General features: G+C 42.8%; 1 protein-coding gene across 1 annotated transcript in view; it reads left to right on the plus strand.

Annotated features, from left to right (window-relative positions):
- Positions 1-806: 806 nt before the first annotated feature.
- The window catches only part of MTA3 (metastasis associated 1 family member 3), a 169,872-nt gene continuing 157,368 nt past the window's right edge, over positions 807-13,310 (plus strand). Inside the window, 2 exon segments of the mRNA XM_015418000.1 lie at positions 807-899; positions 4,832-4,925. Of these exon segments, the coding sequence (XP_015273486.1) occupies positions 807-899; positions 4,832-4,925 (187 nt within the window).

Consider the following 13,310-nt stretch of genomic DNA (forward strand, 5'->3'; position numbering starts at 1 on the left):
CTGTGCACAGTAACTTGTTCGGAAACTTTAGCAGGGTAGATCTGATTATAGGCGCTGGGAAAGCCTCAGTTAACATTTCAATTAATGCAAGTTGTGCTAGCTGGAACACAATTTTCACAATTGGTGAACTATAGTAGAAGTATATGGAGAAAGAAAGAACAAAACGTAAGAATAGACCAGTGGACCATCTAGTCCAGCATCCTGTTTCACACAATGGCCAACCGGTTGTCATGTTGACAACTGTGTTGTTATTAATATTTTAGAAAGTACTGTTAATGGAATAAGCTGTCATATAAGGCTAGTATCTCTGAAATGTTAATAGTACAATCTAATCTATTATTTTAGGCTGCTAACTTTCTGTAGTGTGTGGATTTATAAAGTTGAGTGGATTAGCAAAGGAAGGCCAGTTCAGGATCCCACCCCTGTGTAAAGATTTATGCATCTGATTCATAAATGGCTTTGCTAGCACCAGGCTTTGTGCTGATTTACAAATGGCTTTCCTGGCATTCCAATTCCACTAAACCAATTCTTTGAGATTTGGTTTCATATGTGAGTATATCACTGAGCAAAATGTAGGCCTCTGTCTAAATCTCCATGGGACTGAATCACTAGTGACATTCCAGTCAGTTAATCTTGGAGATGCAGAAAAGAATTTATTCATAAACTGTAAACATCTTTATTGTAATAACATCACATATTTTGTTAGCCTTGGGCATAGAAATAACTCATATGTGAGCTTGAATTTAAACACAAATTTCTTGCCTTTTCAGGTTATTCTTACACCCCTTTTTTTGGAAGAGCTTCAAATGTAATTTGACCTTTTTGTTACAGATTATGTCTATTTTGAAAACTCTTCAAGCAATCCATATCTGATCAGGCGAATTGAAGAACTTAATAAGGTACATGAATATTTTGTATTCTCTGACAAGAGTCGATGTGCTTCCTAGTGGAATGAAAAGATGCAATTCTTTGCAAAAATATGGAAATCAATTATTTCTCGCTCTTGGCGGGGTTGCCTAGAGACTCCCTTGTTATGATGTGTTATGCAATTGGAAAATGAAACATAACATATTCCAGAAAACCAGGCCATCAATAGATCATTTCACTCTTCATAGATAGATTGGGCTTTTACACTTGTATGATCCTGTCATTCACTGAAAACTTGTTTAGAAATAGGTCATAGTCTTTTGGGGGCAGACAAGCACCCATAAAACAGGTATTGTGCAGTAGGAATTAGCAGTGAATAATTTAGGGGTATCAGTGAAGGACAGAAGAAAGTAGACTAAAGGTTAGTTGGACACAGCCTACAGGACCACGGATAGCTCCAAAGCAGAAAACTGCTCCAACAGCTGCCAGTTATGTGGAGGGCATGGCTAGATATTATGGTGTCCATTTTTTTGACCCATGGACACTGCTGCCATATTACAGCTGAACTTGGGCCATTTAAACATGGTGCAGGGGCCCAATCCTGTTCAGGCGTGGAGTGTGGCAGGACGAGATGCTCTTGATTTGTCAGGCCTGGAGTGTGAGTGTGGCAGGACGAGATGCTCTTGATTTCCCTTCTCCTGCACCTTTTCATGCCAAAACAGCCCCCAAGGTTCAGGATTGTGCCCTGATGTCTGGACTTCCCTTGGTGAGTTCTTAAAGGGATCACTCCCTGGCCTGTAGCCTTATGCTGTGTAGCATCTTGCAGGCTTCCTAGTATCTTTTTAGAGAGGATGTCAGAATAGACATTAGATCCTGGGCAACTGGTGGTAGCTCCAGCTCAGAGGTATCCAAGTGCCTGTATGGGTAGATTGTTAGCCCCTTGGTCTGTTTCTAATTTTTACCATTTCTTCTCTGGTCTGTTTCTCTGTAGACAGAGCTAAAGGCGACATTTGTCTGGGAACTGGATTCAATATGACCCCAGTTGGAAAATGACAAATACAGAGGCTATCACAACTTGATATAGCAATCCTTTGAACATCAAAATTTACTTTGTAAGGCTTTTCAGACAAGTACCCAGATAAATATGGGACCTTATCTGAGCTGGTGCTCTGAAGGCATTTCTGCGTCCAAGTTGTGAGGCATAATCTGGTCTGATCCTTCCACTATTTCAACAGACTTCTCTATTCCATGAAAATCAGTAGGCCACTTTAGTTTCCCTGTCACTCTTCAGGCCATTTCTTGCATATTTGTTAGTTCCGTGTGAAATTGGTTATGACAGTATCCCTCCCACCATATGAGAGGAGACATATCAGTGTAAAAAAAAAAAAAAAGCTTTGGTTTTGATTTGACCTGCACAGTCAGTCAGGAGGAATCATAACTTAAAAAAAAAATTGGATTATTATAGTATGGTTTTATTCCCCATCACCACCAGTTACAAATAATCAAAGTGCTTTTGCCCAGCTTTGGCCATTGCATCAGCTGTGTCTGTTCCTGGGTCAGTCACATTGAGCCACCGTGATCCATGCCTTAGATCTAGACTGGACAGCTGCAATGTGCTCTACCCTTGAACAGTCTTTGGAATCTGCCGTTAGTGCAGAATACTGTAGATAGACTGCTGGTCGGGGCCAGCTACCAGGAGCATATAACCCCTGACACTACAGTAATTACACTGGCCATCAAACTGCTGCTGAGCCCAGTTTAAGGTGTTGGTTTTGACTGTTAAAGCTCTACATGGCTTGGGACCAGAGTATCTGAAGGACCGTCTTCTCCCACATGTTCATGCCCAGGAATTAAGATCACAGGGAGAGGCTCTCCTGACTGTCCCATCAATCAAAGAAGCTTATTTGGTGGGTACATGAGGGTCTTTTCAGTGGCAGACCCACAATTATATAACAGCCTCCCCAGGCATGTATTCCTGGCCTCCTCACTTTTGATCTTTTGGAGGCAGCGGAAGACAGTTTGGTTTTACGTTTTTTATATAATCTATTTTATACATTTTATGAGTATTGTAAGCCACCATGAGCTTTGTAAGGAAGAAAGATGGCTAATAAATATTTTAAATAAATAAATAATACAATAAAATATAGGTGTACTCTCAAGGAGTTCCTAGTGATAATCACTTGAAAACCATTGATTACAACTTTGAAACTGTCAAGCTTTTCTAATTGGCATGTATTCATTGGCTTGAATCCACCATAGCTTTTTCATGGGACTTCTTGGGAGCCCATTGTTTTCCAGAAGCAGCATTTTATGGGGAATGTGGTCTGTCATGAGAGGGGGGAGGTGAGAAAGTTGCCTTTCACAGGTGGCGATCCCATGTTAAAACCCGAGAGGCTTCAAGTCATTGTTATTTTTTGTGAAGCAATGAATCTTTAGAAATAGAAAAAAGTTTCATGGAAAAATAACACACTGGGAAATATTTCAGAACAGTTTCCATCTTTGATGTAGAGTTAAATTTTATGCTGCCTGATTTTTGTTAATAGTGCTTTCCTATTTTGATTTTGTGCCTGTGTTGCTTATTTTCTTAGTGCTGCTGAATTATGATGCTGTTTTATTATTTAGCATTGTTGTTTTATTGATTTTTGATTTGATTATGTTTGTAAGCCTCCCTGAGAACCTTTTAGTTGAGAAAATGAGAGTTGTTAAACTCATCTATGTAGAAGAGTTTCTACATGCAGTAGAGCTCATTTCTTGGTTGCTGTGTTCAACAAGAGAGAGCCACATGGTGTAATAGTTAGGAGTGGCAGACTCTAATCTGGAGAATTAGGTTTGATTCCCACCCCTCCACATGAAGCCTGCTGGATGGCCTTGGGTCAGTCATAGTTTTCTCAGAAGTCTCTCAGCCACTCCTACCTCACAAGGCATCTGTTGTGGGGAGAGGAAGGGAAGGAGACTGTAAGCCACTTTGAGACTCCATAAGGTAGAGAAAGGGGCTGCGGTGGCTCAGAGGTTAAGCTGCTGAGTTGCAGACCAGAAGGTCGGTAGCTCAGCAGTTCGAGACCCTAGTGCCGCGTGACGGAGTGAGCTCCCATCTCTGGCCCCAGCTCCTGCCAACCTAGCAGTTTGAAAGCAAGAAATTGCAAGTAGATAAATAGGTACTACTTTGGTGGGAAGGTAACAGTGTTCCATGCGCCTTGACGTTTAAACATGCCAGCCACATGTCCACGGAGAAGTCTTCAGACAGCGCTGGTTCTTCAGCTTGGAAATGGAGATGAGCACCACCCCCTAGAGTCGGATTCGACTGGCTTTAGAACAAGGGATTTGGTGCACAGGTCCTTTCCTGACAACCCTCAGGTCACTGGTTCAAGATTCATTGTGGGTTAGAGTGCTAACACCAGTGGCATAGAGCATTGTTACAGTGTTTGAATCAATCAGTCATTCAATATAATAATTAGAGAGAATCATGGCTTCTGGTATTCCATTGTCCTTCTCATCCTTCTTCTTCTTAGTTGCTCTGTTCAACAAGCAACCATGACTTGGAAGTCTGTATAAGTGTCAAAAGCTGAGGTTCTCTGGTCAATTCAGTATGAGTGGAGGGTAACCATGCATTTCCCTCATTAGGCCACAGCAGGGATTTGGTGCTCAGGTAGAATCATTTCCTGACAACCCTCAGGTCACTGGTTCAAGATTCATTGTGGGTTAGAGTGCTAACACCAGTGGCACAGAGCATTGTTACAGTGTTTGAATCAATCAGTCATTCAATATAATAATTAGAGAGAATCATGGCTTCTGGTATTCCATTACTGAGGGAATAGGAAAGTGGAGGAAATGGTAAAATAGAGGAAACGTGACCTTGGAGGAAGCTTGATTCATGACGGGATCACTTTTCTTTGTAAGGCTTTGCTCATACCTGTGAAGAGGGACTGCTTTAAGTATATTTATTGATTTATGTCTTATTTTCTAGACAGCCAATGGCAATGTGGAAGCAAAAGTAGTTTGTTTTTACAGACGTCGAGACATCTCCAACAGCCTCATTATGCTTGCAGACAAGCATGCAAGTAAGTTGATTTATTTAAAAATACATTTAGCAAGATTGCACGAATTTTACAGATTCCAACTGGTTTTTTTTGTTTAAGAATGTAAATATGGGACAAAGTTAATAACATGTCTATACTTCTGTTTTTTGTAACTTTAGAAGGCGACATTATAAGTTATTTGTGATTCATCTGTGCAAGTTTTATCTAGAAAAAACAGCTTTTTTTTTAAAATTATCATTTATTTATTTATTTATTGGTTCAATTTGTACCCCACAGGCTCAGGGCAGCTCACATCAGTCAAAACATAGGTTGACACATAAATAACAATTAAAATCCACATTAAAAACATTTTAAAACAATTCAAGTTATACAGTCAAGTTCATAAAGTGCTGGTGATGGTCAGTTTACGCCATTTACGATGGTGTATTTTAACATTGTGCCCAAAGATCTACATTTGCATTTACTTTTAAGAGTAAAAATTCATAACACAGTTGCAAAACCTAAGGTAAATTACAATGTAAGATAAAAGATGTCATATCACTGTCCCTTTGACTCTAGTTTGCCCACAAAATAAAAAGGGACTTTAAAAAATGGTTGTATTTTTTGTTTTCTTTCTTGAACATTTCTGAGTTTTGCCATTACTGCAATACTCCTGATACATCTGTTTTATGACATTAACAAATTAATGGTATTTTTCTTTGTGTCCAATGTTTTGAAGGTTCACTTCTAATTAGTGTCTTGCCTTTTACTAATAGATTTAAAGTACATCAATAAAAACCATGGTTCAGAAAGGATTATATAACCTAAGATTTCATTCATAATACTTATGGTTTTACTATATCATTTTTTTGCTTAGGAGCACCTCCACTATCCCTTTTTCAACACTTGTTGATCCAGTCTCTGAGGATTTATATACTGTTGTGCCATTATTTTGACAGTTTTTCGTTATCCCCAAATTTATTAGAAACTATTTCCAGTTTCCTATAAGTACTTCCATTTTCCAAATGTTATTATGCTTTGTAAGTCTTGCACCTGACTAATGAATTATGGATTTACCTGCTTCATGGATACATATGCAAAGCGCATGCCATCCTCCAGAGAAGCAATATGCCTGTCTGTACGTATACTGCAACTTCAGGAAAAAAAGAAGAAGCCAATCAAGATCTTACAAGATCACTTTTTGCACTATAAAGCTGCCTGCCCACCCCAGGCATTTAGAAAAAAAACTGGCGGGAGAAATTCCTGCAGTGATGGGAGAGTAGGAAGGTGGTAGGGATGGAAAAGAAAGCAGTGAGCAACAAGAGGTGGGGAGGAAGGAGAAAGCAGTGATAGGGAGGTTGAGGGGGAAGGTGAAAGCAGCGACGGGGGTGACCAAGAGAAAAGGGAGCAGGGACTAGAAGGCGGCAGGGATGGGATTGGCAGAACTTTCTCTTGTAATTAGAGATGGGTACAAACTGGGAAAACACAGTTTGGTTCGTGGTGTGCCCGGTTTGCAAATCATGGACCGTCATGAACTATTAAGGGCTAAATGAACCAATTCCGTTTGTGAGGTTTGTGAATGCCTGCCCTGATGTGCTAGAGACATTGTGTTATGGGCCCCCAAAGAAGGTGCCCCCAGGAAAATGCTTTCAGGGGAAATGACAAGCGCAGGTTCAGGAGGTTCAGGAGTGTATAGAATTGGCCCTGTGCAAGCTAGAGGCATCAAAATTGCAGGGGACCTCCCCCTGACTCTCCTCTACATGTACAGATTGGATTTAGGGGGTCCATGTTATGCCCCCCCCAAAAGATGTCCCCAGGAAAAGTGTCAGGTGCAGATTCAGAAGTGTATAGAATGGATCCCATGCAAGCGACGCACCAAATGTGCAAGGAACCTCACTCTGCTGCTTACTGCTCTACGATCTCTCCAGGTCGGGGGACAATTATATTTCTGGAGTCCCAGTTATGGACTTTCCCCCCAAAATGTCTCCCCAGTGCTCTCACCGGAAAAGACAGGTGCAGGTACACAAGTCTGTGGAATAGCTCAGGAACCAGCCAATGACACCAAACTCACAGGGGAACTTCACTTGGGCAAGGCAAGCATCCCCCCTATGCTCACAGCCCCTCCCAAGTCTCCAAAGGCAGGTTCTGAAGGACAGAAAGACAGACATCCCCCAGAGTTCCCACAGGGGGTCCCCAAAGTAAGTCCATGACAGCTTGGCAGGCACCCTAGCCACACCACATGAGAAAAGGAAGGAGAGGAATGGCTTTTGAAGCAAGCTCTCAGGATTGCTCCCAGTACTACGATTGCTCCAAGTACTACAGAATTGCTGCCAGTGCTACAGTTTATGCCTTATGAAGTGTTAAAAGCCAGTCCTCCACTTGCTTCAAATTCCTGAACACCTCTGTGTGCCGTGAGGGTGAAAGTGGGTGCAAAGGGTACTTGTCATGGGAGAAGAAGTCCTCCACCCCCTGCATACCACAGGCCCCTGTCCCCAGGCACCAAACCTATCTTGCTAGGCCACTGGAGACCGGCCCTAGCAGGGCATCACCAGGGGTCTCAAAGCCTCCTTCCCCTGATCTGTTCCTGGGGCTCTCCACAGAGGCAAAAGAGTTGGCCCAGAGACATCAGTAGATGCTTAACACTCTTGAGAGAGGAGGACTCTGGCAGCAGTGATTCAGAGGGTGGGGAGAAGCATCCTCCCCTTCTACAGAGGCAAAAGAGTTGTTAGCACTGCTCAGAAACACCAGCAGTTGCTAACACTCTTTGGGAAGGAAGACGCTGACAGCAGTGATTCAGAGAGGGGAAAGCATTTTCCCCTTCCACATCCCAACTCCCCGTTGCTGCTGCCACCTCAAGTATACCCCTCTGTGGCCCCTTCCTGCCCAGCACCAGAAAGTAGCTGTGCCTCCTGGAGGGGCACAAACCTGCCCTAACACTTCTCCTCCGTCCTCTGCGGGCACCTGTGAAGGATGCACCCCTTTGTATACTTCAGCTGTCTGCCGTGCTTGATAGTGGATAGATTTTAATGGGAAGGAATGGCTTTTGAAGCAAGCTCTCAGGATTGCTCCCAGTACTACGATTGCTCCAAGTACTACAGAATTGCTGCCAGTGCTACAGTTTATGCCTTATGAAGTGTTAAAAGCCAGTCCTCCACTTGCTTCAAATTCCTGAACACCTCTGTGTGCCGTGAGGGTGAAAGTGGGTGCAAAGGGTACTTGTCATGGGAGAAGAAGTCCTCCACCCCCTGCATACCACAGGCCCCTGTCCCCAGGCACCAAACCTATCTTGCTAGGCCACTGGAGACCGGCCCTAGCAGGGCATCACCAGGGGTCTCAAAGCCTCCTTCCCCTGATCTGTTCCTGGGGCTCTCCACAGAGGCAAAAGAGTTGGCCCAGAGACATCAGTAGATGCTTAACACTCTTGAGAGAGGAGGACTCTGGCAGCAGTGATTCAGAGGGTGGGGAGAAGCATCCTCCCCTTCTACAGAGGCAAAAGAGTTGTTAGCACTGCTCAGAAACACCAGCAGTTGCTAACACTCTTTGGGAAGGAAGACGCTGACAGCAGTGATTCAGAGAGGGGAAAGCATTTTCCCCTTCCACATCCCAACTCCCCGTTGCTGCTGCCACCTCAAGTATACCCCTCTGCGGCCCCTTACTGCCCAGCACCAGAAAGTAGCTGTGCCTCCTGGAGGGGCACAAACCTGCCCTAACACTTCTCCTCCGTTCTCTGCGGGCACCTGTGAAAGATGCACGCCTTTGTATACTTCAGCTGTCTACTGTGCTTGATAGTGGATAGATTTTAATGGGAATAGATTTTATATTTCAAAAATTGTTTATTGTGTCTTTGTATGGTTTTTATTAGGGTTGGGTACAGCCCTGGAAAGCCTGGTTTGGGACTTGCAAACCAGATGGCCCTGAACTGAGCCTTGAATCGAACTCTTTGAGCAAAAAACAACCCCAAACATCACCAGTTTGGGTGGTGTTGGGCCCCTGGCCCCGGTGTGCCCAACGCCACCCGGAAATGATGTGAGCATGTTGCCCCCTGATGTGCTTGCTTCTGGGTGACATTGGGCCCTGCCACCAGCACACCCATGTCACCTGGAAGTGATGCAAGCACTTTGGACAGCACACTTTGGTTACTTTTGGGTGATGCGGGTGGGGTGGGGGCCCGACACTACCCAGAAGTGAAGCAAGTGCATCGGGGAGTTGAACCCCAAATCGAACAGAAGCTTGTGTGTTTTGGGGGGAAGGTGCCATTTGCAAACCGAGGTTCGCACGCCTCTACCAGGCAAAGTCTGGTCTGGACTCTGGCGTACAGAGATATAAACTTTGTAAAGGACACAGGCAAATCCAGTTAACAATGTTATTTTTTACTCAAAATACAAACATGCTTAAAACCTTAACACTCTTACAGTATTTCCTTACAGCATCGCCCTGATGCTCACCCTCCCACTTCCACCGCCCATTACTCATTAGCACTGGGACAGTATACAGGGACATAATGTGCAGCCTCTGTCATCTGGTAGTAAAGGCAATAACCAGTTGCTTGTGGGCCAGATAAGAGCCCTGGATGGGCTGGTTTTGGCCCATGGGCCATATGTTTGACACCCCTGACTTAGAGAGAAGAGAGACAAGGGTTTAGTGTGGTGGAAATCAAAACCATTTTTATCATACTTTAGAATTTATGCCAGTTGTTTTAACCTTTGTGTGATTAGAAGGCTTATTTGTGATTTTGCACTATAAAGTGTGTTACGCTACTTACGTAACAAGTCATTTTAAGGTTTGCTTAACAAGTTAAATATGCCATTGGGCAAGCTCAGTTTACTACCTGGCATCAAGTTTTCTGCTGTCATCTCCCAGCGAGTTGTCTAGCTGTTTTTATGTAAAGTTTTCTACAGGTACAGCATGCCCAGTCTACCCAGAGAGCCTGAAGCAGAATTTACACAAATTGACTAAGTGTCCAGGGCTGCTTATTTATTATATTTTAGTTTCTCCCACTTGTGTGGCAGTGTTTTTTTAAAAAATAACGTTTTAGCTGCAGATAGAGGCTTAGAATCACTTTGTTAAGCAGAAACAGAAATCATGCACACAGCAATTCTTATCCTTTATCTTTGCTGGCTGACTCTTCACCTGGAATTTTCATCTCTTTATAGATTTAGTGTGGACTATTGTGTTGGTATTGGAGAATGAGTCAGATGATACTGTGTCATGCATAAGTATCCAATTCAAATGAGTTGCAGGGTCAAACTCTCCCCACCCAGTAGCTGCCTAGGGCCCATGCCCCATGTGTTTATATTTTGAATTTTACACCAAACATTAGTTCTACCCCTATTTCTGTATGTATCTACAGCGAAGAACGTGTATTTCACTTGCTAATTGATTTCAGTGTTGCTAAAAGTAATTGTGATGGGGTTTCTCCTTTTCAGAGTTTGCTGCAGTTTCTTTTCCTGTCATGTTCTGCCTGTATCTCACTGTGAGATATAGCCACTTCCCCACCCTGTGGCTGGTGAAGAACTGGTCTTCGCAGAGTCCCTTTCCTCCCCCCCATGCTACCCTGCATGCTACCACGTGCACTGAATAAGCAAGGAGATTTCGGCTGACTATCACAGGGTGGGACAGGTTCTCTATAACCCCCATTTCTGTGAGGCCTGCTGATCCTCTCCACTCCAGGGGCACCCAGTCCACAGGGACTGTCACAGGTACCCCAGTAACCCCTTGGATTCTGAAATACTTTCTATTATTTTAAGTGACAAACCCCAGCTACTTTGCTGTCACAGTTAACTGTCAGCTCAGAGTTGAAAGACTTGCCTCTGTTTTTGTAAATGCAAAATTTAGTATTTGAATATGAAAGTTTAGTATTTGAATATTGAAACAACTTTGCTTAATGACTTTGCTTACATAATCAATGGTTATGCGATGGCTAGTGTGGGAGTGCAGGGCAGAAGGTGTGTCACAGGTTCAGATTTCTGCTCAGCCATGAAGCTCACCTTAGCGCAGTGACTTTCTCTCAGCCTTATGTATCTTACAGAAAGGATAAACTGGGGATGGGAGAACCACACTGAGTGCCTTGGGGGATGAGCAGGATAAAACTGTAACAGATAAATAGAATGGGAAGATGGATTTTGCCATGCAAATATTTGTTTTTAATTTTTCTCTTCCTGTACTTTGGAGAAAGCAACTTGAGAAACTTAAATTAATGTTGTTGTTGTTTTTTTTTTAAATAGGATAATCTGTAAAGTTTGTATTCAGTGTTTGCTGTTGACTTCCTGCTCTTCTAGTTCTTTCCCCCCCTCCTTTCTGTTTATAGGTTGAAAGTGTATCTCGTTTAAATGAGAAACCAAGGGTATATGATTTCATATCACTCTGTTCTATAGCACTGATTAAAACAAGCAAACAAAAACCCTTGATTAAAATCAGCAAACCAAGCAGAAAACCTTGATTAAAATTGTTGACAAAAATCATATTTGCTAAGGCATTAGATCTCCTCTTTCATTATTCTTTCCCAGAAACAGATATATTCTGTTTGTAAGTTAGACTTATATTAGAATTAGTGCTTAGGTTAAACGTGCTTCAACGACAGAGTTTTATTTGAATGCGCATACAGCTTTGCATTTATATACTGAGCTATGTTTCTTATTTTCACATTTCACTCCAAAGAAAGTGTTTTACTGATTGCTAACTTCACTTTTTTGTTATTTGGATAGTTTAGCTGGAAGTTGGTATTATTCATGATAGCCCTGTTAACAGCAATGATTGTTAAATATACCTCTAAAAATCTGATGCTGCATCTAAACAACAGGAAAAGGTGGGGTTGCTTTGATGTTTTGCTTGTGGGCTGCCCATGGCCAGCCATTCTTGGTCGGATTCAGCAAGGCTCATAAGTTCTTAAGGGATATATATTATAAAGTGTAATGACATTGTAACATTTTAGCTCCAGCAGTTAGTTGTTTTGATATCTGTTGTAGTTGGTAGGACTAATATTTCCAGTGTTTCAAAATTCCTACAGGAAAGCAGGTCTGCCAGAAGCTGGAACTAGGGCAACAAAATTCTGGGTGCCCATGTAGATGGACAAGACATATGAGTATTTTTTTATTTAATATTTGTATTGGGCTTTGGTATCAGGAGCAGAGCCCAGAATGGCCTTTTCTACGCAGATACTTGTTTGCTTTTGGCAGCCCTTGCAAGAAAATCACTATCGTGTTTGTATAGTATAAGAGTGCTGAGTAGTTTCTGCTAATTAAATATTCTTAATCCACATATTTAGACCCAAAAACTTGCTTAAGCAATTGTAACACATTCAGACTTTTGTGTAGGTTCACATTAATTTGCATATGAAGGATTTTCTCTGCAGGGACTTTATAATATGTGAAGATATCAAGTCAGGCATTTGAAAGATGAAGTAAATGGAGGTGGCTATAATATGGGCTGTGGTGGCTGAAGTGGTTAAGACGCTGAACTGCAAACTGGAAGGTCAGTAGTTCAGCAGTTCGAGACCTGAGTGCCACAAGACAGAGTGAACTCCCATCTTTGGTCCCAGCTCCTGCCAACCTAGCAGTTTGAAAGCAAGAAATTGCAAGTAGGTTCTGTTTTTGGCGCTCACCACTGCACTTGCTCTCCCGGACCTCCAGGAGATGATCGCCAGAACCCGTGGCTAGGAGGGGGTGTGATTGTCCGCACTCCCCATGGAATCCTTGTGAGGGGTTCCAAGCCATGGGGCTCTAGATGGCTTCTCTGGCAACAAAGCTGGTGAGGGGGGCGCCGACGGTCCTACTATGGAGTTTCCAGATGGAACTAGAAGTGCACACCGGATCAAGCTCCGGGTGATCTAGTGGTTTTGCAACTTAACTGATGTGGAAATTGTATAATCATTGATCTGTGAGTTAAGGTGAAGTGAGAACATTGAAAAGAGCTAAAAGCCGCCCCGTGGAAAGCAAAGGGGGGAGGGGACTCCCCTCCGATAAGACAAACTGAAAGCGAACTCAATCATAAAAGCAAGGGGGGGCAGGCTTTTAAAGCGAAACAGACTGAATTAAAAGATTTCTAAGAACTTACCAAGCGTAACTGACAACTTCAGAGACTGTGGTAATTTTTGATAAAAAATAAACAATTCCTCAAAAATGGCGCCTCTCATAAAGAAGGACGAGAAGATAACAAAAGCTAAGATCACCGAAAGTACCAGCCCAGTGAGTGTTATGCCCAGACAGGACACAAACGCAGACCTTCAAAGGTTATTAAGTGAGGCATTGCACCCTCTACTGGAACAAGTGACGGAAATAAATCGAAAGATGGATAAACAGCAAGCTCAAATCAACTAGACAAAAAATCAATCAAACGGGATTGCAACTTAAAGAAGTAGATGCCAACAAGCTGCAAAAACAAATGCAGACAATGGAGAAGAAGCGACAAATAGACGAGTCTCAACTGCTA

The sequence above is a fragment of the Gekko japonicus genome, unplaced genomic scaffold (genome assembly GCF_001447785.1).
Source record: "Gekko japonicus isolate JY-2015 unplaced genomic scaffold, Gekko_japonicus_V1.1 scaffold1225, whole genome shotgun sequence".
Classification (NCBI taxonomy): Eukaryota; Metazoa; Chordata; class Lepidosauria; order Squamata; family Gekkonidae; genus Gekko; species Gekko japonicus.